Below are 23,981 nucleotides of genomic sequence, written 5' to 3'. Positions count from 1 at the left end.
AAAGGGAGAGGAAGAGCGACAGCCAAGTCGAGAGAGAAGGAGAGGAAAAGCAACAGCCAAGTCAAGAGAAAAAAAGAAAGAGGCACTCGAGGAAAAAAAAAGAGGGAGAGATAGAGGTTGGAGAAGAGAGTGTGTAGACATCGCAGAGTGGAAGTAAGCGAGAAGGAATCAAGAAAAGATGGAGAGTGAGTGTGTGGAAGAAAGAGGGAGAGAAGGGGACAAGTAAATCAAACAAGCAAACATAGTTTGAGGTGAAAGCCAAGAAAAAAGCTTTTACAAGTCATTCTTGCAGCCGCTGCATACAGGCCGAGGGAGGGGACGAGAGAGAGAGAGAGAGAGAGGGGGACGAGAGACAGAGAGAGAGAGAGAGGGGGACAGAGAGACAGAGAGAGAGAGAGAGGAGCAAAGCCTGGAGAAGATTGTGCTGCAGTTCAATACGCTTGAGCGGAGTAGCATGACTACAGGGTAGTTATTGGACGAGGGGGCCACAAAAAAAGTGTTCTCAGTGCGTCTTTCTCCCAGGTGGGAGACAGATAATGAAAACATAAAGACACTGCAGAGAAACGGAAGACTAATGGCAGCTCCTGTGGCTCAGCCTCATGATGCATTCTGTATCAAACACACCTCAGACACTAGTCATAAGGGCGTTTGTGCGTCATGCAGTATAGCTTTAAAACACGGGTAAGAGGCAAAAACTAAAACACATCTCAGGTAATGCTCACTGTAGCTTGTTAGCACCAGTATTAGCAGCATCATTGTTTTTTATGAGCCATTATAAAGCACCTATTAATGCTGTATTCTGCACGACTACCTGGCCATTAACCACAAGTTTTCCCTTCGTAACTTCCTTTTTAGAAATCGTACATGAACCAGGGTCTTAATATGCTTTGCTCAGTATGTGGCTAATTATGTGATGCTACCAAAACACTGATCAAACCTTCTGTTCACTAACTTCTTCACGTACCATCAACAAGTAAGAGGGAAAGCTCCAGCCTGGTAGTTGTAGAATACGGTCATGCAGAATGAAGCTTTAATTGAACCTTTTTAATGACTAATAAAGACCCAGTGTGCCACTAATATGCATGCTAATCAGAAACTAGTCAATGGTTAATATGTTTACCTAAGAATACAGTCTTAGGGACAATTATAAGGAGATGTGTAACGAGGTATTTAACTTGAGAAAGTACTGAATCATTTAAAGTGATAATCCCGAAGATTTCCATGTAAATAAATGTTGTTAAGTCTCTATCTGTCACCGAATGAGGAACACAATGGTGCTTGAGCCTGTGGCTCACTGATGAAAATCTCTGCATTTGCAGTATAGAGTATTATTACGGCCTGGGTGCGACTTTCGCGGAAAAAAAATCACAAGCGGCGCCCAGTTAGTGACGCGTTTTCCATCAGCCAGCAGTGGTTGGTCTGCCAGAGAGGGTAGGCGGAGCTAGGCGGCTGCTTTTCCGCTCTCTGCAAGTGTTGCAAGTAAACAGTAATCTACTATGGCTGAACAAACAAAGAACAGATCGATGAGATACGGAGCCAACCGTAGATGTCACAGATGCAACACTGCCTGTATATCTTGAAAGTGTGCTCCCGCAGTGACTGTTTATCACCATAGGTGCCGCCAAAGAGAATGAAACTGAGATCTTCGAGATTACCACTTTAAGTTCTCATTAGATTATTTTTTTTGGCCTTTAATGCCTTTATTGACAGAGAGGAGAGTGGATAGTGTCAGGGACAGGGGAAGAGAGAGAGGGGATGACACGCGGCAAAGGGCCGAGGGTGGGAGTTAAACGGACTGTAGCCTCGGTACATGGTCGCCGATTTAACCGCTGAGCTGAAGTGGCTTCCAGGTAAGTTCATTCTTGTGAAACTTTAATAATACTTCCCCTTCAAGTTGGCCGACACAACACAGGTCCAGGTAGAATACATTAGAAAGAAGGGAGAGGGGAAATGCAACAGTACTGAGTTTAAAAAATGTAACTATCTCATCATCACCTTTGTATATACCTCTGTTTATCGATAGGGGACAATGCACATTAATCAATAATGGCATTGTAAAAAAAATCAAGGCTAATATGTCAATCTCACTAAACAGTTATTTTGCAGCCATGGTCCCAAAAACACAAAAACCAGCGTACAGAAATAACAAATACGTATTAAAATTCACTCCAGAGTTAGAACGGACAAATTCCTTCTCCATTTCTCTCTCCTCTTATTTCAAAGAGTCAATCTCCTATCAGAATACTCCATTTATTCCACCCCCGTCCGCATTCACTAAGCCACAGTGTGTAGTCATTTGAAATCTACTGGCTAAGTAGCTCTCTGCAGCACACTTTAACGCGTGAGGGAAGGAGGAGGAGGAGGTGCGGCTGTCTTAAGCCCTGCCTTCGCTAAGTGTGTGATAATTCAGACGCTGACACACACCGTGTCTGCTTTAGCATCAATCTGTCATGCTAACAGCTTATTAGTGGCCTGAAGAAAGTGAGGGGCCACACCTCGACTTCGAGACTAACAAATGGCGGCGTATGCGTGTGTGTGTTCCGCCGCGTGTGTGTGTATCAAAATGTCCAGTCGTTTAGGTGTCTATGTCCTCATTACCCTGGCCCTCAGACAGCCATACTCATGAATCTGCTCTTACAGTGGCTTCACTCCGGAGGGATGCGGATAGGCAGCTCCGACTACAGTGGACTACAGATCACTTAGCCCTCTCCTCATTTAAAGGCTGGGTTACTACAGTGGAAATGCTAACTGCCTCCACAATGGATACTCTTTGGTGAAATTGACTGCAAAACTTTGCTCTACTTTAGTACATTTAAAAAGCAGGAACTTCTAGATTTTACGACAATAATAAAATAATAATCAAACGCAACTCTGCATAACTGAAAGTACTATATTAAAGGGACCATTGGCTTTCGCTCAAGACTTGCACACACGCTTTATTGTAGATGCTTCAAAGATGACTATCCTTGGAAAAAGAAGTATTGAAGCCCTCTTCAGCACAGTCGGCTTTGCACTTTGTAGATTTGTAATAAAAGCAGAAACCGGTTGATGTTTCAGTTTAGACAAGAGTGTGCTCCTAACTCTCCCTCTAATGTCATCCTTTGAAGCAGCAGAAAGGCTGTGAGTGATATTTACACTCTACTTTGCTAATCTTCCTCCTTTTAAAAACATTCGAAAGTTTGGACTCCTACCACGCTACTAAATGACAGCGTGCGCTGTCTGAGCCCCCCGCTATTAATAAAGTAGATATGGTGACAGTGATGACGATGCAAATGGTAGGTATCCTGTGGTTACCTCTGTTGAGCGTGGCAGAGCTGTTGATGTCTCCAGTGATGAAGGAAGACTCCTGTTTCCTCACTGTGTCGTTCCACATCCGCCTGATACGACTCTATACACGGGGGAAAAGAAAGCGAGAGAGAAGGAGGAGGTAGGGATAAAGTAACGGAGGAGAAGCAAAAATGGAGGGGGGGAGGAGAAATAAAAGGAAGGTACGGGGACAAGTAAAGGGAGGAAAAGACGTGACGACAAAAGAGGGGAAGAATTCAGGTAAGAAACATAATATAAGGGAGCATGATGTGCAAAAGAAGGGAAAATTAGTGCAGGAGAGGTAGTAAAATAAAAAGCAAATCAACAACCAGCAGGAGAGAAACAGGTGGGGGAAAATAATCACCCGTCAATGCCGTTTATACTCCATCCACCTGCGTGTCAGCATCAATATTTGAAGGTGTACGTCAGGGTTTGGGCTATCTCACTTTCAGCAGAAAAATCGTACAAATGCATGACACTCTTACTTAATAAAAAAATATCCACATGAGAAGTGGAAGGTGAACGTAGTTGAAAGTGAGGTCAGATAACCCAAAACCCTCATGGCGTCCTCCGGCCTCACCTGAGAATCTGCTGTGCTGTAGCGTCCAGGTGTGCAGGCAGGTAAGCTCACCTGTGAGCCTGTGGAGTAGCGGCCCGGGGTCCGCGAGGTGGTGGTCTTGCTGGAGGAGGAGATGGACGTCTCCACGCTCTTGCCGCTGCAGCAGTGAGTGCGCAGACATTTGCCGTACTCTTTACGCACCTGGGCAGAGGGGGGGGAGACGAGGGGTGGAGAGAGTTACACACAGACAGGAGAGAAGGAACGGTTGATGTTTCACTTTTAATGTGCAGAAACTGAGGCATATTTTTAAGATGACACACCCGGGAAGAAACAGACGGGAAGGGCTTAAGTTGATATAGTGTCCCTGGTAACTTCTATTTTTGCTTAAACTCCTTCTGCAAACACTAACTCCATGAAAATGTAGACATTAAAGGATTAACTCCATAAAATCCCCCTGTAAATACCCCACCCCAAATGTTATTACTGCCACACATCCATCGGATACGGACGTTTTCCTTCGGGGGACATATGATGCACTTGTACACACAGAACATCTGCATTTAGATCCCAATCAAGTTAGAACAAATAGCACTGTAATTGCTTTTTAACAAGCTTGTTGGACCGGCAGACGTGTTCTGCCACATGCTCTGTTTGAACAGCTGTGTGGTGAGCTGCTCCATGCATCTTGGGAGAAACCATGTTGGGCTGCAGCCAAAGAAAACCTCAGCACTGTTCGGAGGACATCTCTCAGGATACCTGATCCCATGGCCTCACACATACCTAAGTACAACACGCACGCACTCACACACACAAAAGCGCTGCACTTGTTTACGGGTCATACACTTAAAACTAAAAACTCTCTGTGGGACTGCTGCCAGACAAGAGTATTAAGCATTTGATGAATTTTCTTTCCATAACCAACCCCTCTTCTGCACTCGCAGGCACTGACAGTGTGTGGGAGACTCTGTAAAAAATATCCAAGGATGTGTAGGCTCCTCCTGGAAGCCACATATGATTCAAATATACTAAGTGATACATATGTACTCAAAAATGCCTCTAATCCTTTAGGCTAAACAAAGCCCGAAAAAAAAGGGTATAGAAGGTCATCCTTTCAAAAAGACGCTTCCGAGGGGAGCTGTGTCAGTGTGAGCAAGTTGATGCCAACACAGTGAATTCGTAAACCATGCTGCTTCATATATATTATTATTATTATCAAAGTTTTTAACAAGCTATTTCAGGCTCGATGACCCCGCCTTACAATGAAAGCCATTATTTTCTGTCGGCGGGAGACAGAAACACTGTAAGACTGGCAGCTCGGTTTGTTACCTGCCGCCACGAGGCGAAACACACTGAACGAGAGAGACGGTGAGGTAGCGAGAGTGAAAAAGTGAGAGAAATGAGGAGCCGGTGGGGGTTACTGACTGACCAATCAAACCTGTGACAGCTCTGCTGATATTTCTGGCGCCCCTGCTGATCAGTGCTCGCATGTGTCTGCGCGTGTGTGTGTGTGTGTGTGTGTGTGTGTGTGTGTGTCTCTATATTTGTTGTCCGCCTGTCACACTGTCTTGTCTATTTCTGTCCAGCTTTGTCTTTGTTGAACCTTCCTCACCTTCTTCTGCAGTATGCAGTGAAAGATGAAGATGAACATGCCCTGCAGAGAGTTGAAGATGGTGAAGAGGTAGGCCATGATGACGGTGCTCTCGTTGATGTACATCAGTCCGAACGCCCAGGTCAGGCCCAGCAGACACAGCAGGGCTATGGCACCGATCACCCAAGACCTACGGAGGGAGAAATAAGTCACTGCTCGTCTCGAACATTTGCTCGGCCACACATTATGGATATATAAAAGCTATAACTGGAGTTTATATTGTAAGTCGGATAACATTTCCCTGTATTAGAAAAAGCTATTTAGCCGTCTTAGCTGCATGTGGGACCACGAGGCAAGAGGAAAGGGGTTAGAGAGGGTTCATTCCAAGTCTCAACACTGTGGGAGTTGGATGGAGAAAACAGTGGGAGGTTTTTGCCTAAAAGAATTATTCTCTTAAGAAGAGGGGAGAGAATAGAGAGAGATACCATCTCAAAAGAAGGAGGGGGAGGTTAGAAGTTAGCTGACGTCAGCCGCTAGTATCGAGAAAGTGAAGCGTGCAAGACCTTCTCTGAGTTGCATCCAAACTCGATCGGTCACTCTAGCGTGTGCTCGTACACAAGTGCATGGAAGAGGGTAAAGGATGTTTCACAGGCGAAAGTGGGCACTGAAGTGCAATTGTGACTTTAACAACTTTGTGGAATTAAGTTAAGTAAAAGTTTTCAAGGCTTCAAACCTCCTTTGCAGATAAATCCTATGCAGGAGTGAGTCATAAAGGCCAAATGTCGAAGGAATTTGATGGTGTCGAGGCATGCGTATGCATTGTAAATTGTCCCCTGAGTGTGTGTGTGTGCGTGTGTTCGGTCATGTGAGTGCCTCCACTGGGCAGTAAGTAGAGGGACATTACAGCCATTATAAATGACATTTCCCACAAAAGGTCACAGATTCAGGTCTACCACGGCCGCGAAGATGCCTGCTAATTTGATAGGCTGACCGGGCAGTGATCACCTCTCATACGAGGGAATGGAGACAAAAAAAAAGAAGGTAGGGGAAGAGAGAGAGAGAGAGAGGGGCGATGTAGAGATGAAGAAGACGGAGGGGGGGATATTAGGAGAGTCAGGAGGAAGGAAGAGAGAAAGAGGAGGAGAGTAAGTGAGTGAGACTGAGGTGATTGATTCGATGTTGCCCTCTGTGGCACCATTCAGGCGAGACAGAACCTCCAATAAAGCTCGTCTGACGACCCTCTTCAATAAAAGGGTACACTCATCCCTCTCCTTTCCATCCCTTCTTTTCACCTCTTCCTTCAGTGCTCCCTTGAGTCATGGCTTTTCTCTCAGCTCTGTTTGCCCTCATTCACATCACACCATTAGAATATTTCAATAGCACATAAAGTCTATAGGTCACAGGAGCTCACAAATCACACGTCAACAAGTAATTCAACTTTTAACAAGGAGGGTTAATGGTGAATTCAGGGGGTATGCACGGAGTCTACGCAGCGTCTACGGAGAAATCAAGACGACAAGCAAACCAATCAGAATGTCTCCAGGAAGACGAAAGGCATCGTGATTGGAGAGTGGCCTTACCAGAGCCAATCCACAACAAAGACAATTTGTGATGGCTTGGAGTTAAAAGAGACAAAGAAAACAAAAGGAAGGAAAAAATAAGACGAAAAGGGCATGATGATGATTAACAAGTAAATGAACCACCATAAGACACGACTAATGAAGTGAAATAGATTAAAATCTATTCAGCCTTCAGTGTGCTCAGAGAAATGAAGGAAAGCCATTTAAAAGGAAAAAAAAAGATCCAAAAGCATCATACTCTAAATCATTCTTTAATTCTCATCCTTCAGCTGGCTTTTTGATCACATTTCCATGAGCTGCTCTAAAGCAAAGATCAGCTGGATTCCTCTTTATTTCTTAAACTCTTTCCACTTGAGGTCCTCGTCAAAACTGCCGTCATGAAAGATACATCGGCGGTTATGTTTAAATGATAAATCAAATGAGTAAGCCATTCGGTGCTTTACATTATAAATTCTGAGCTGCGCCTCAGTAAGGCGTCGAGCTCTGAGCCGTGGCATATTGTTTGAATCATTCTGAGCCTTTTGTCTTGAGCTGCACTGGAACGACAAATAACACAACCGTGATTAGTTAGCTTAGCAGACGGAGCTTCAATGCTCAGTGGAAATTATGTCATAATTCAGTGACATTCTCTAAAGGTGATATGAGTAATAATCGTACGACTAGGAATAATAATTTAATGACAAAGACAAAGGTGAAATGTGCGTCATGTGACATGCGAACATATTAAAAAAGGCTGATAGACATAGTTTAGACATTTCTTGCAGAGTTGGATGAGAAGATCGATACAACCCTCATGTCTGTAAAAGCTAGATGTGAAGTCAGCAGCTCGTCAGCTCAGCTTCGCATGAAGACTGGAAACAGCAAGCCGAGGTGTGTTTAGAGATCACAAATTCAAAAGCTCACAATTAACATGATAAGTCTTGTTTGTTTGATTGGTGTAACCAGCCTCTTCTGGCTTAGATAAAGTCCGGCACAAACGGCAAGCTGTTGTTTTTACACGTGTACACTGTACTTTGTAAGAATGGAACAAACAAGATATAAGGTTTTAATTACACATAGACAGCTTTAGACAATGATGGCCTGACCATCGGGACCAATGGCACATTCAGGGTCAGGGCAATCTCGGATCCCATCGGCTACAGTCTGATGACGATATAGCCTCTGGGAGCAACGGTGAACATGCATTGAGCCATGTGGTCAGCGATAAACGACTTCCAGTCAAGACTTCCTTTTCCGCATGCTTCATTGTTTACAGGAAACGAAACTTGTGATTTACTTTAATTAACGGGTCAAAGCTTTTGTCCTCAAGAGGAGAAGAAAACTTTTAAAAGGCTCGTTTGTTGAACGGAGGTCGGATCAATCATTTCTGATGCATTCGAGGAAGTCTGGAAATCTGAATGCTGAACGGCTTTCGTGACACAGCGTCAAGGGAATTCATTACAAGTTGACTTTATCATCTAGAACGGGTGTTAGCTGTTAGCATGCAGATGTCTGTTTAGAGATTAATAAGAAGCTAAATCATTGTCAGGTGAAGCTGATGGGAGCCAGGATGTCATTACGGCGCATTACATTCCGCCTGCTTTTGCTCTCCTCACGGACTCTCTTTCCTGCATACGCTGCAGCCTGCTGATTGGTCAATATAACTCGGACTATTAGTGTAGTACAAACAGAATCCAGAACATTTGCCATCCCTAAAATCCTTGTCCCAGCCTACAGATCTATCTGTAAATAGAGATTAGGGTTAGGGTTAAGTAGTAAAGGACATTTTTAGTCGGCCCACTTCAGGCCAGTCTCGGCCAAATTTGAGGGATTTACATCGGCCCACGTTTAAGGTGCTTCTCAGTGGGCCCACTTTAATTCTGAACCAGCACCCCCACTCCCCCAATAAAAACATAAAAATAGCGGAGGGCTTTTATTTTGAAGGGCTGCTAGAATGCCACTTGACACACCAGCTGTGCGCTGAGGACAACCATGGAGGAGGGAGAGGAGAAAAGGAGGAGACAGTTCAATATTTGGAGATTTTCTCTTAAAAAAGGCTCAAAACTCAGTAAGTTGTGAATTGTGATGGCAGCCAATGAGCTAATAGATCATATTGACAGTTAACTTTTAGAAGTGTTTGCTAACTAAAGCTTGCTACCAGCATAGATAATTGTGGAAAGTAACTAAGTGCATTTACTATAGTGACGTTACTTCAGTATAATTCTGAGGTTTACACGAGCATTTCCATTTTTAAGCTACTTTATTCTTATCCTCTAACGTACACCTCACAGAAAAGTTACTTTTCACTCCACTGCATTTTATTTGACAGCTTTAGAAAATGTGTTGTCTTCCTGTTTTCAGTCAGCTTTAATAACACAGTTAACACAGATATGCTTTGAGTGTGCTGAATGTTTTAAACATGAGCAGAAATAGCGCTGAAACACACAAACCTTTAAAGTCCAGGGGTTTATGAATTTAAACAAAGAATTAATTAAACGTTTTATTTATCATTATGCTGCATAGGTGCCAGATACATATTTAAAAAGGTTTCACAGGATAACATTAAATAAGGACTGTTGATCCTCAGGAGAATAAATATATGAAAGCAATACAGAACGCCAGAGAGCCTTACAGCATTATATGACATTATATTTTTCCTTTACATATATGAAGACATTTTCACCGTAAACTGATGCAAATTGGTGCAAAAAAAATCACCAAAATACAGGAAATTATAGTTGTAATCTTGAAGATGTCAGTTTTGTTCTCTTTGGTAGCACCTATGGCGATAAACGGTGATAATATCCAGACAGTGTTGCATGTGAGACATCCACAGTTGGCTCCGGTTGTGACTCATGATTTTCCTTGCTGACGGTCGCTTTCCTTTTTAGACTGTTTGCCTTCATCTGAGCGTCAAATTTGTTTCTGTTTCTTTGGATTTTCTCTTATTTTTGAAGTTGAATCTGTAGTCATCGATCTTTTCTTTGTTTGTTAGGCCATAATAGATTACTGTTTACTCGCAACACTTGCAGAGACCGGACCGTACGGGGCCCGTAGGCTCAATCTCCATTATGTAACCTCGTTCAGCGACAGACTTAACAGACTTTATTTCAATGAAAATCTTCCAGATTATCACTTTGAGTATTTGGCACTTTTCTGGGGAAGCCATCCAGACCCCTCTCCTAATATGTGACCCACCAATGTTCACGTTGAAACCTACGCCCCTGGTGCCATCAATAGCGACAGGTTGTGGGCCGGTCTGGGTTAAAAAATCCAGGGCTGGTTTATTGTCCCAGTCCATCCCTGGCTTTAGAGGTGCTGGTAGAAGAATATTGATACCTTCAGCCAGTCGGGGTAGCTCCTCGGTTTCCCCTTGTTTTCAGTTCACAGACTGTATAAAGACTTTTCAAGCCTCGAGTTTTTGTCATTGCTATCTTGGTGTTTTTCGGAACCAGATGTGACCATATTTGGCTGACAGAGTTGATACGCAGTCATGATTCCTTCCAGGTCCAGGTCGCCATGGAAGAAACTCCAATCACAGGCTAACAAGCCATAAAGCATACCGTACTCTGTTGTCGATTTTTACGGTAATGGGGGCATAATTTACAAATTGGATATCATAGTGCAGTGAAGAGGACTTTAAGCTATGGAGATCATAAAGTAAGTCGGAAAATGTTTACTGCATTTATAAATCAAATGAGAAGTACGCTCATTTTTCTATCTGGTTTCATACAATCACATTTCTTTTTGCAACCACCCTCGGGTCACAAGAGAGAACGCAGGTTTACGGCACTTGAAAGCAGAGGCTATGTCCACCTCTTATACACAGCCCATGTTCCAGCCTTAATGCTAAGCTAAACTGACAGGCTTCTGGCTTCATCTGCAATATTGACCGAACAGACATGAGAGTGCTATCAATCTTCTGCAAGAAGCTAATAAATGTATTTCCCCAAAGGCTGAATCATTCCTCTAACTTAATCCAAGTGCACAAGCATGTAGAGTCACACCCTCCTTTAAAAACCAGGCGCGCGGTGTGACGGCTGGACTGCACGCACGCATGTACTTACTTGATGTTGTCCAGACATCCAGAGTCTGGTTTGAGGATGGCTGTGTGATGGAACATCTTATAAAGAGCGATACCCAGGAAGATAACATTCAGCTGGAACACATAGGCACACACACATTTACAAGTTAATATTCTGTGCAAACAAGCCTAATTAAAGACAATGTCACCACAACAATTCACTCATACGCACTGCACATCATTTCATTTTCTCTTCCAGCAGTAATTGGCTTGGGGGGGGGACACAGTATCAGCCCACAATCAGCATCTCTTTATGTGCTCAAAAAAACAGCAGCTTGAGCATGAGGGAAAATACAGCAGTCATTATATTCATTGAGGATCATTGTTACAAAAGAAATCCAATTCTCACTGATGCTGGCTCTCTCTATTGGCCCGCTAATGCACAGACAGGGTGGTGTAATAATGACTGTCTGGGCTGGTGGTGCTGGGTCTCTGAGGCTGTATATGTTACCAATGGGCAGAGAGTCATAACAGAGCAGTCCCACCTGCACCACTCCCACTTACAGCCTCGGTTAGATCACTGATAGCCTGCCTGACATTTCCTAAATGAGTACAGTGCATCGGTGTGTGCGCCGACATTCACCTAATTGGGAACATCTCTTTTTCCCCAAACACTGCTTTTTAGATTTTTTCCTCCTTTCTCCGTCTGAGTGCCTGCCGAGTCGTCTAGCACTATTTCTGTCTGTGTTTACTTGTTCAAGGTAGGCTTGTTCCTGCTCTTCAAAACGGTCCGCCGACTGATGGAGCATCAGTCATTGACACCGGCTGTGTTCATTGACTGTGTTTCCCTTTCTAATGTGTAATTAGTTTAAGGTAACAAGGCCAGGAGAAAGTACTGTGTCTGGATCATCAAATAAGAGCCTCAGAGCAACAGAGCTTTGTTCAGTTCTTATCATAATCTGCAGTTTGTGCTCTGTGACCTTCCAGAGATTTCCAGCTTCTGGGAATGTGTGCCACCTTTGGAGTTAATCCACGAGTGGGAATTATTACTTTGCCATACAAAGTTCCTTCTCCACAGCTTAGGAGCTCAGACAAACCTTGTAAGAGATTAACGAGCACCTTAGTGTAACCCGTCGTTCCTGCGCTAACATGTGGCAGCCGGTCTTCTCTGTACATGTGATGCTATTTCGTGTGTGTGTGTGTGTGAGGATGCATGTTTGCGGATCTCACCATAATGATGAGCGTAGCAGGGCCTATAAAGCTCCAGATAAAGTACGTATCCAATCGCAGCCAGCACCTAGAGAGACAGAGATAGAGAGACAGAGTGAGTGAGAGGGAGAGAGCCAGAGAGAGAGAGAGACATCATGCATGACAAACAGGGGGGGAAAGAACAGCAGAGGAAAAAGACGCATAGGGATTAAAAACATGCTCCGGTCTCAGATGGATGTAGCGAGGATTTACCATCAGACACAAGTCATGCATCATAGTTACACACACACACAAAGAAGGCAAGGGAGGGGGGGCGGGGGCAGTACATTACATGACGTACAGTATATCAAATGCATAGAGGGATAAAGGGAGGACAAAAGGAACAGGAGGGGGGATTGAGAAAGTGAAAGAGATGAAGAACAGTGAGAAAGGTGTAGCAGGATGAAGGAAATCGAGTACACGCACACCTCAAACATACATCACACACAGAGGGGGAAGACAGCGAGGGATGAGCACCTGTGATAAATAAACCTTTACTTCCCCCCTTTAGGGCTCAGATATATGACATGGCCACATCCTGTGCCGGGAAAATATGACATGACTGTGTTCATTTGAATACTGAGTTATGGATGCAGCCCCTCATACCAGGCTATTTATGGAGTCTGGGAACGGCTACACGGAGGTCAAAGGGGAGCGGAGGGACACGGACACACATTCAGCCGTAGAAGGCATGCGTGAACACACATAACCCTCCACACACACACACACACACAATCATTTCTGACCGCAACCTTAGCATTGGTAGTAAAAGATATACTGCTGTATGCTAAATTATATCACCCGAAACATCTTCACTCATCAATTGCAGCAAGCAGGGGAAGGAAGAACGTCCCAGAGTGCCATCCACTGAGGTCAGACCCGACGGGTTGTAGGGAAAAAAAAAGGTGCCGGAGAAAAACCACTGGAGCAAAAATGGCCGACTGATTCATGACCAGCTGCTTTTGAATTATTAATCTTTCAATTTCCACCACATTAGAGAGCCCTCCATTATGGGTCCCTGCCTGTGTCACTGTATCCTCCATTAGGGCTCCTGTGCTAAGTCATAGCCACCTTCATTATAGGAGGTGAATGAGACTCAGTGCCACTGGCTAGTATGGGGGAGACTGGAGGTGCGTTATGTGACAAGGTGACACAGCAGGGATGGCAGATGATATTTCCAGAGGTTTTTGTCTCGATGGGTCGTGTCAAACATGATAAGTGGTGCCATTTTCACGGCCGGACTGATAAATGAGTCGTATAAGTTTCAGCTTTTAATGAGATGTACTTTGCTATTAAATTCTTCTTTTAGTGAACTTCTTTTCAAACCCGTGAGGCCATTAAAAGCAGAAACACTGATTATTTTTTAAAGTAAAGGAATACGATTTCTAATTACATGAATTTGTCACACCTTCACTTAACTCTTTATTACTGCTAAAAATATAACTTCTCACTGTCAAACAAAAGCTATTGTCTCAGGACGAGTCTCCTAGACTGTGAGCTAATGGCATGCATTCTGATTATTCATCCAGAGCTTGGCATTCAGTCTCTCATGTTTTAATGATCATCCCACAATGAAATATTGATCTAAGTAGCATAAGGACTGGTGTGGGCTGACGGGTAAACGTCGCTAACTTCAACCCTTTTCCCTGTCGTGAAACCTCCATAAGCTGATGCGTAGTTAGTGGAAGGTCTGAACTACAAAAGGCCCCAAGAGCGGCAGATAAAACGAGCATTTGAGCATGTGAATCATTTAACAGTCCTATAGTGTCCTGACATATTTCACTTTCTATACGGAGCCGCTCATTTATAAGCAATCGGAGGAGGAGACGTTTCCGATAAAAGACACAGTAGTCTGTATTGTTTAAGTCGTCATTCATAGAGTCATAAAGTGGAGGAGAGGTCACGGACATATGTGGGGGTGCACAATATGCATTATATGCACATTATATGCTGTATGAATAAATTGGCCTCTTTTCAGAGCACAGAAATGACGAAAGTGGACAATTCACACTGCTATTATGTCCACTTATGACGCCTGCTGCCTTTTCTCGGCTGTGTCTCAGGTTGGATGCGTCAAGCTTGCATGAATACGTTACCATGTGCTCTTAATGTAGACCCTCATCCCACTCACTATTTTCCTCTCCCTCCAGGGAGGCCAGTATGGACTGGCTCCTCCATCCCTCCCTTCACACACTTAAAGCACTCCTTTTCCTACTCAATCTGCTCCTCCGCGCACCCCCCTTCTTTCCATCCCGCCAGTTAAATCCTGCCATATTCACACATTGTCGCTGCTGTGCTCATGCAGGCACTCAGTGGTGTGTCCTCCCCTGCTTGTCCCCCTACTTCTCCCTTCTTCGCTGCCTCTCTCCCCTCTCAACCTCTCTGTATTGATGCTTCAGAAGTGCCACAGCTTGTAGAGTCCACTGTGGCAGACGCAGCCAAAATGACAGCAGGCACTCGAGCCTCTCTCCCTCTTCCTCCCTCACCCTCATCATCCATCCTTCCTTCACGCTACGCTCTCTCCTCGCCACCCCTCTATCCTTACACTCGGTCGGTGCCGTAGCTCCTGTAGTCCACTGCAGCGGAGACGGCCACTATGACAGCCGGCACTCCATATCCTGCCAGGTAGAAATACTTAGTCCTGGAGTGTTCGCTCTCAAACACCTCTACCAGCATGATGTAGAGCTGCACGCCTTCCAGGAACATCCAGGTGAAGGCTGCCAAGAAGAAGAAATGGAGCAAGGCGGCGAAGACGGCACAGGCAATCTGGTGAGGAGAGGAAAAGATGGAGAGGATTTAAAACTACAGTAGCACTACACACAGTAATAATCAGGAAGCATTTAATCCTGTGGACATTTGCACTGATGAGTCAGAAAGGGGGAAAAGGATACAAACAGTGCAAATGATAAGGGTATGAGTCAGAGTAAAATAAAACACAGTTTATCATACACAAATAAGGATTTAAAGAATGGGCTGCCTTTACCGGGATAGACATAAAGCATACATAAACAGATGGAACTCAAACTCATAATGCATCATAAGAGCAATTACAGGTGACACTATGACTCAAAATCACTTTAAGATAGCGATATTAGTTGCACCTCCTTCATACTTTACTCAACCTGCCATCCACAAAGATAAATGAGTAACTACAAGTGACAAGTTGGTGCTGCAGCCTCTGCTGATTGACCATATTTCACAAAAAGAGTAGCAAAGCACATTTAAAAGCTTCTGAGGGGGAGCGAGAGAAAGGGTTGGAGGTGTTTAGGAGGGCGGACGACTTGGCAACACTTGAAAATACTAAATGATTTTTTTTTTCAAGGCAAAGGATGAACAAAAATGAGTGATACTGCTGCAAAAATGACTCAGCAGCTTAGTATGAAAGAGACAAAGCACACATAAAATTTGACACATTTTAGAGCGCAGCCAAGGCCAGCAGTTACAGCAGTTTAGATACAGAATATGTGAAGGGAAAAACTACAGGTTTTAATGCCAATACTCGAGCTGAACTGTGTGTTTCAAAGGGTCATTTCCCACCTCAGTGTTATCATGCTATCACGGGGAGCTAATGCCATTATGGTAGAGAAAAAATGCAATTTGGCTCTGTGCCTTTGGAGGACGCTATCCGCTTTTCAAATGAGCTATGGAAAACCTCCGCCAGGCGGCGTAAAACACCTCATCTGGCGGAGGCCAGGGAGCTCGCTAAACTACACTTCAATCTAGGACGCCCGCCTCTGATGTCATGTCTCGTTCAAAATCGTCAGGTTTGAAATGTAGACTGCAGACCTGAAGATATTTTGGACGACCCACCGGTATATTCTCAACGTATTTCAGATTTTTGTACCGCTCTGAACCATTGCCTGCAGCGATCAATGTCCTTGACTGGAAAACGGTAGTATTTCACTCCAGCGTCTCTCGCTGGGTCGTTACTGTCAGAGGGAGGGGCGCAATGCACGCTGGGTGTTGTAGGAATTTAGAGTGGGCGAAACCACAAGCTGTTTGTACAACTTTCTCCACAGCTATGGCGCCAATTTCAAATATTATTGCTTCTATCGATTACAGAGAACACCTGCTTTGACTGACAGAGGCTTTTACCAGGGGCGAATTGCTTCTTTAAGTGGACCACATATTCATAATGCAGTACATTTCTTTAATTTAGCTTCTCCTGCAATTGTTATTATTTAATATAAAATAAAATGTATAACATTGGTACCTGCCAGTGGTTATAAATTTGCACTGGAGGTGAATGAAAGGAATTTTAAATCACATTGTTAGTAGCCAGTGAATAGTGACGGATGAAAGGAATGTAAAAGAGTACGAGAGGCAGATGATAAAATACTTAGAGAACCCTTTGAGAGAGTCTCCAGAATGTAAAAAAGTAAAACACAGAGCAGCAAAGGATGAGCAGGAGGGAAATGAAAGAGGGGGTATCAAACCTAAAACTGCATTAACAATTTAGGCAATGGGATGGGAAGAAAAGAGGGGTGCTTAAGAAAAGAAGGCGACAGAGGAATGAGTGGTTAGATGTGGTCCTTCATGGAAATGTTCTAATCTAAAGAGTCGCTGCTAAATCATTGAATGGGAGAGCTAACAGACTTTTATAATGGAGGGGTTTGCAGCAAGAGACAATTACCTAATGTCTGAGAGACAATGAGTTTAGGGGGCGAGGGAGTCACTCATTTCCATTTCTAATGATCGCACTGTGTAGCCTACACACACAAAGACACACGCATGCACACACACACACAGGTAAAGAAAGAAAGAAAAAAAAAAAAGGTGGCTTCTTATGCAAAGTCATTTAGTTTTCCTGCTGGAATTACTGGCTTAACCGGCAGCGAGCTAAGTGACGCCGAGGATGTTAATGGAGGTCACAAATAGTCACCAGTAATTAACAGGAGAATGGCACACGCAAGTACAGTGGCACACGCACATACAAAGACACATGATCCCTCCCACACAAACACGCACACGAAGGGAAATATGCACGCCTCAATGTCAAAACACATTCAATCAAAATTGTTTTGTCTCTTCATTTGCTATAAGAATAAGAGTGCTTAAAAGGATCCAAAGGCCTGTGGCTGCTACAAGGTTTCTTGAATACTATGGAGGAGATAAAGGATGCAGCCCTGAGCACTTCCTCCCCGACAGGCACATGCACTCAAACAGCGCACAGACAAAGGAAACATAGGCTACCGAGCATGTGTGTTCGAAACCCTGTTGTGTATAGTACTATCATGCTACGCCAGTACTTCCACACGTCAAATCTTCCTACAATTTATGCTGATTATATTTGGGTGACCTTGCCCAGAGGAATTATAGGAGAATGTCTTATTTGACCCAGAGGATTTTTGCGTAAGTGCTCGCGTCCAAGTCCTAATCCATGATTGGCGTATTGAATGCGGACCATATGGATTAGACAACATTGGCTGTGACTGGAATGCAGACAATGTCAGCACTGATAGTCGAGCCAAATCTGCACTGTGCATCATCAGGGACGGAGCTTTGTATTGTTTAGTCCACTGATTTGTAAGAATTACTTCACATATTGAAGCTACATGATTTATAAATTCCTGCACACTCTCAGGGGTGGAACTATTTCTTTTGGGTTTCATCAGGAGCATTTGTGGTCGAGGGTTGTTGAAGGTGCGTATCTCTAGAACAGCGCATACGATGCCAGTACATTTGATTCATTTAAAATGTATTGGCTTGAGCTTGTGAGTTGTATTTTACGTCCAGCAGATTTAAACCAACCTCAACTAACCACGCGCAAAATATGCACAATAATTTTAGCTCTTTAATAAGCAAACAAATGGGTTTGTTGTTATTCACAGCAAAGGTCAGGTAAGGTCTCTTCCTAGCTACTAGTACATTTTGTTAGTCATCCTCCTTTCCTGCAGTTGTGAGCTGCAAAAGCTGGGCACAGTTCCACATGAGCAGCAAACGTCATGCCTCATTAACTGTAAAGGAAAGTCCCAATCTGGTGAGGCTCGGGGAGTGAGAGTGAAAAACTGAAAATGACAAATTAGGTTTTAACTAGTAGAGTTTCTTAAGCCCTATTTGCAGAGGCCTCAACAGCTGCAAAGAGCCGATCCACTGATGGAATCACATGTTTGGATCCACTCGTGCCAGACGCCGTGCGGGTCTGAAGAAGGCATCACTGGTTTAAAGGGAGGGACTTCAAGAGGTGTGACCATAACTAATAACTGCTATGATCATAGAGATGTAGAGCATGCTGAATTCATGAAGAGTAAGGATTCTATTACGATTGTCCAATGCATACAGTGATATACACAATGAATTGTATACAGTATTTCTCAGGTGATGGCATAGTGACAGCTTTAAAGAAAACCAAAGAAAGAAAACTATCAATGCAACTCTGCCATTTCTTTGACAATCAATACAGACCGTAAATCTGACAGACATCACTGTAAAACACCTGGAAACAGTTTAGCAGTGATGCGTGCAGATTTCAGTCTTGTCTAAAGCCACACGACAGCACTCTTCTGGCAAATACAGGTGGAACCCATGTTCGCTTTCCCGCCTCATACAGGCTTTGTTTGTGAACGTTTTATTATTTTACAAACATCCTACTCGCAACCACAGGGATTCCCTGGCAGAAGTGATAGACTGCAGCTCTTGTAGCCTGAGGGGGGAAAAGACTAACAAAAGCAACTGAACACTGGAGCGCAGCATACACATAACCTCAGCTAAAACAAAGCTAACACATGAGCTTTAACACATTACGCAGCCGATAAGCACGTCTGTGTAATATGCACCAAGTGTATTGTTAATCATCTCTGTTGCAACTGGTCTACATATTTATTATATTCTCGCCATTCAAGAAGAAAAACCACCTTATTGCCAACAGTTGTGTTTTTGTCTCCCTTCCTGCCGTGGTTGGAAATCCTTCCAAAATTAGCCACAACTGTAATAAAATTAATCTGAGAAATGACATCATGGAAAACATTTGCCGTATAAACAACGCCAGTAAACTCACTTTTTCCTAACACAATTTATGAGATAAAGTTGCATAATATAGGCTGCTTTGAATACACAAATATGGTTCGTGTATCAGCCACCCAGAAAAACTTCTGTTTTCCGTTTATTCCGGGAATGCTGCACGCACCAGATCTACTGTTTCTTATTCATGAAGCGGCAAATGTGGTCAACCACTGACAGCAAGTTAGTAAACATTTCACAATTTACTCTGCCAACAATGCAGACTGATCAGTGGTATTGGTCAGTGGACAGTTATGCCAAGCCTGTGCCAAGACAGAATGAAAAACTGGAATTACCGCCTCCTGGTTGGATGCCGCCGCCAACCAGTCAAGTTTGTGGAAACCAACGCTCTCTCTCTCTCTCCCTAGAGAGGAGTGTTTTTCTGAACAAACTGAGAATCCCCTTGAGGCAATTTTTTTATTTGCGTTGCAACGATATGTGGAAATAAAATTTGACTTGACTTTGTTAGGGTTTGTTGTCCCTGTTCTGCTGTATGTCTGTTAAGTTCACTGAGAGGAACAACAAACAGGCAGATTCTTTAAAATAGTTAATGTCACATAAGCTGATGCTGACAGAACCCAAAGCTATTACAATACTTTAAATGTGGATTTAATGCTGCACAGACATCTTTGACCTGACAGCACAGGGTTTACAGAATGACTGTCTTGTGTCACCAATTCAGTCAAAGACCAAATGTGGTCTTGATCTGCTCTTCTGTACCCAAGTTATGACTTTAAATAACAGCCAGAAAAGTGTTTCTACAGGACATTACGATGCCAAAATGAAGTAGACAGTGCGGTGCAGCCCCTCAACATCATCACACTACACCACCATGCAGACATGCATCCTCACCACTGCCTTTACTGGTAATCGCATCCCATCTTATTCTTATGTTTTGGTGTTTTTCATCACACTGTTCACTCATATACTCATTACTTGTCTTCAGCCTGAATCTCACTCTCTAATGTTAAATATGTCATCATTCCAGCATATTAACTTAGTAAATATTTGTGTGAAAGTTTGGCATAATTATGACCAAAAATCTGTTTTGTCAGATCACACTGACCTTGATATTTAACCAAGTTAATCTTTGAGCTATGTGTCAAATTTTAAGAAACTCCCACAAAGCATTGCTGAGATTTCAGGTTCTTGATAACGTAAAGACATCTCTAAAAAATACTGCCTCCGACCACGGCTGTCGCTGGCACAGGGGCACGAAAAGACATTATGAAATGAGCAATATATTTCATCTTTTATAAGAAAGATGGACTGTCTATTACTTGCAACTTGTAGCACAGAGAATATGCATATACGCAAATGCTGCATAATGTTCACACACGCACACACACACACAGAGCAAACCCCCGCCCTTCTTACCGGCTGATCGGCCCTGTTGATCCCGACCAGGAACAGTGACTCAGCGATGAAGAGGCTGATACACAGGTTCTTGTGGATGGTGTTGCGGTCACTCTGCAGTCCGCGGAAGAAGCAGAAGGTGAAGATGCAGATAAGGAGGCAAACCAGCGACAGCAGGATCCCCACCCATGTGATAACGTCAAGGAGCAGGTCGTGCATGCTGTCTGACTTCTGTGGGAAGTGAAGGAAAACAGAGAGAGACAAGCTTGAGTGGATTATTTAACAGCTACTATACTTAGCTTTGTTTAGCCTGGGTGTTCAAAAAAACATACATGAGTCACAGTGTTGTAACGTGAAGCATACTGTAGGAGCAGACACACATCCCCCCCTCCCCTGACTTATGCAAGTCTGGCTGTGTGTCGCTGAGCGTTCAGGGCCACAGCGTTACGCTGTGTTGCACAGGTGTGCTGGCTCTATCCATCAGTGTCCTGCAACCTGGCAGGCAGAGCAATGTTCAACACAGCACTGCTGTGATGGATCTACTGCTCAAACCCCCACACTGTGTTCACAAAGGGCTGCCAAGCTAGCTCTGACCATGACCCCTTTCGAAGTAACACACATCCTCGGGCCCAGAGGGAGAAACTGGGTGTCACACAATATCCAGAGTTACAAGAGCTGATTTGTGAGAAGGAACTTAACGAAACAAAAGAGGGAGACAAAAAGTACTTATCCCACACACAGCGGGACAATGAGGTTTTCTCTCCAGCGCCCACAGTGGCTCAAGGATATCAAAATAAATGAGCCACCTTAACTTTCTGATCATTCAATGTCTCCATTACAATCAAATAGGACCAGCAGCCTTTATATCTGATGTAAGCTCCTGTGGAGAATTAAAGTAATCCAAAACTCCTTAACTGAGTGTTTGAAATGCATGTTTTTTTGTCATCCCAATGTCATCATCTAGCCTGACGAATCAATTGTAAAATTTCCCCTGCCAAGTGTGATTACTCAGCGCAGGAGAGTCTGGGGAGCTGAAATCTATTTTCCAGATGCTGTGGTCTCCTCTTTCTTCCTTCCCTGTTTTTAGAGCCTGTCGACCAGCTTTGGCAGCCACTACTAATCAAATGAAGAACAACTGACCCTTCGATCCTGCCCACCCTCCCGCCCTGTCAAAGAAGGCAGAATAAACGCCTACCTTGACCTCCACGTGGGCCATGAGCACTGCAAAGCTGGTGAGGTGTGTGCAGGAGCAGCTGGTGTGTGTGCGATTGGTAGCCAGCAGACGACAGTCCTGTGTCGACCAGAATCCCGTCATGGTGCGCTTGGAGTAGCTCCAGAACGAACAGTTGGGATTGAAGTTCTCTTCCGAATGCTGGGGGCAAGGGAGGAGGAGGAGGAGGAGGAGGAAGAAAGAGAAAGAGAGAGTGAGAGGGGAGAGGAGAGAAAAGGACCAAAAAGGAGGAGGGATGGGGGAGCAGGAAGACAGAGAACAGATACTTAGTCATCATGGGGAGGTGGGAGGTAGAACCATGGAGTGGTGGGAGAGCCAAAATAAAAGTGAGAAAAATGGTGGGAGGAGGTGGTGGAGAAAAGGATGGAGAGGAAGAGACACCGAGAGGGAGTCAAGCACACACAACAACAAGACAACAAACAGAAGGGACAGGATGCGAGAGTGCAGCAACAAATAAACATGGAGCCATGGCAGGAGGTGGCGGCGCCGTGTCCGTGCTTGTTGTGTGAGATTGTGAAGTGTAGGAGCTGCTCGTGTTGTGTAAACTGATGAGGCTGTGTGTGTTGCGTTTGTGCAGTTACTCTCAAAATGAGCAAGTGAGACAGTGAGGAGCTTTCTTCTGCCAACGAGCTGGATCACCAACTGGATCAACATTTGCTTGTTGAATGAGCAACATAAAAGTGTTGCATTGAGCACCACTATTCGGTTCACAGTATGAAGCAATGAGGAGTTATTGTTAATACCAGAGTGTGTCTTGTGCAATTTGGGGCAAGACAACATTAATCGAGTCCAACTAGTAAAAGCTGTTTCCAAATCTTGATAAGCAAATTAGAAGTCAGTTGAAAGACTTTAAGATCTCAGAACAATGACCATAAAAAACACAGCACATGAACCCTTTTTTAAAAAGCTGTGTTAATGAATGTTTATACAGAACTACAAGAAAGAGCTTTCAGTGCTTTGGAATACTAATTACATTTATTACACAGCTGTGTTAAGCACTTGATTCTGACTGGCAGGTCTGTTATTTCTCGATAACAGACCGTTGCTATGAAGAATAGACCGTTGCTAGGGATGCAGCTCTAATCACGCAATCAGGGGGACTAACTGTAATCGTGTCAATCCGCCGAAAGAAGTCTGGTAAATTTGACATCGGTTTGTTTACAGCGGAGAGAAAGCAATAAAGGTTAAACAGTGCAAAAACTGAACGCTACGACAGAGAGATCTACAAGTGAGTGGCGGCTGTGGCTCAGTGGTAGAGTCGGTCGTCTTTCAATCGGAAGGTCGGAGGTTCGATCCCCAACTCCCTTAGGCTACATGAGGAAGTGTCCTTGGACACTGAACCCAAATTGCTCCAAAAATTGCCCTGATTGACAGTTGGGCACTTTACATAGCAGACTCTGCCATCAGTGTATGAATGTGTGTATGAATGGGTGAATGTGATATGTAGTGTAAAAGCAGCTTTGAGTGGTCGCAAAGACTAGAAAAGCGCTATATAAGTACATGTACATTATACATGTACCATTTACAAAACTGACACATGAAGTGAACATTAAACAGAACACAGAATGGGATACATGGAGAAGAAAATATCAACAGACGAGACAGGAAACCTCAATCAGGTCCCTTCAGGGTGAGACGAGACCTGCTCACTGTACATCATCCCTTACATGTCTATCCCCATTAAGTTATACATATATATGTGTCGAAACATGAGGCTTTTTTAAGTCACAAGACTAGAGCTTGCGTTTCTGGTTTGTACCATGTACAGTTGTCGTTATAAAGCATATACATTTTTCTTGTTATCAACAAATTTCTATACAAAACCCAAACCAACAATGCATTATAACATTTGTTTAACAATTCCCTCCAACTTCAGTATGTTGTTAGCAGTAATTAGCGATGGCCAGACAGCCCTCATCTTCCCTGTCTGCTGCACTCAAGCCGGAGCCTAAGCGTTCCTAATGAGAATGAAAATCTTTAAAAATGAGTCACTAACATTAAGTGTTTTTTTCCCCCCAAATAAAGACAAAAAAAAGGGCTTAATAGTTTCTTTTAACAGCTGGCACTGTGTGATTTTAGAGAACACTCTAACAGGAGTAAAAGCATTTGCT

General features: G+C 43.8%; 1 protein-coding gene across 1 annotated transcript in view; it reads right to left on the bottom strand.

Moving 5' to 3' along the window:
• Positions 1-23,981, bottom strand: part of adgrl3.1 (adhesion G protein-coupled receptor L3.1) — a 127,728-nt gene that overhangs the window by 5,355 nt on the left and 98,392 nt on the right. The window contains exons 14-21 of the mRNA XM_069666737.1: positions 21,835-22,011; positions 20,661-20,870; positions 14,830-15,050; positions 12,267-12,333; positions 11,080-11,171; positions 5,475-5,643; positions 3,938-4,066; positions 3,295-3,388 (exon numbers count right to left, since the gene is read on the bottom strand). Of these exons, the coding sequence (XP_069522838.1) occupies positions 3,295-3,388; positions 3,938-4,066; positions 5,475-5,643; positions 11,080-11,171; positions 12,267-12,333; positions 14,830-15,050; positions 20,661-20,870; positions 21,835-22,011 (1,159 nt within the window). The remainder of the gene's footprint in view (positions 1-3,294; positions 3,389-3,937; positions 4,067-5,474; positions 5,644-11,079; positions 11,172-12,266; positions 12,334-14,829; positions 15,051-20,660; positions 20,871-21,834; positions 22,012-23,981) is intronic.

Source organism: Semicossyphus pulcher, unplaced genomic scaffold (genome assembly GCF_022749685.1).
Source record: "Semicossyphus pulcher isolate SPU_LCO1_2020_fin unplaced genomic scaffold, fSemPul1.0.p SCAF_17, whole genome shotgun sequence".
Taxonomy (NCBI): domain Eukaryota; kingdom Metazoa; phylum Chordata; class Actinopteri; order Labriformes; family Labridae; genus Semicossyphus; species Semicossyphus pulcher.
The sequence above is the reverse complement of the archived record's forward strand: the minus strand, read 5'-3'. Positions and strand labels throughout refer to the sequence as shown.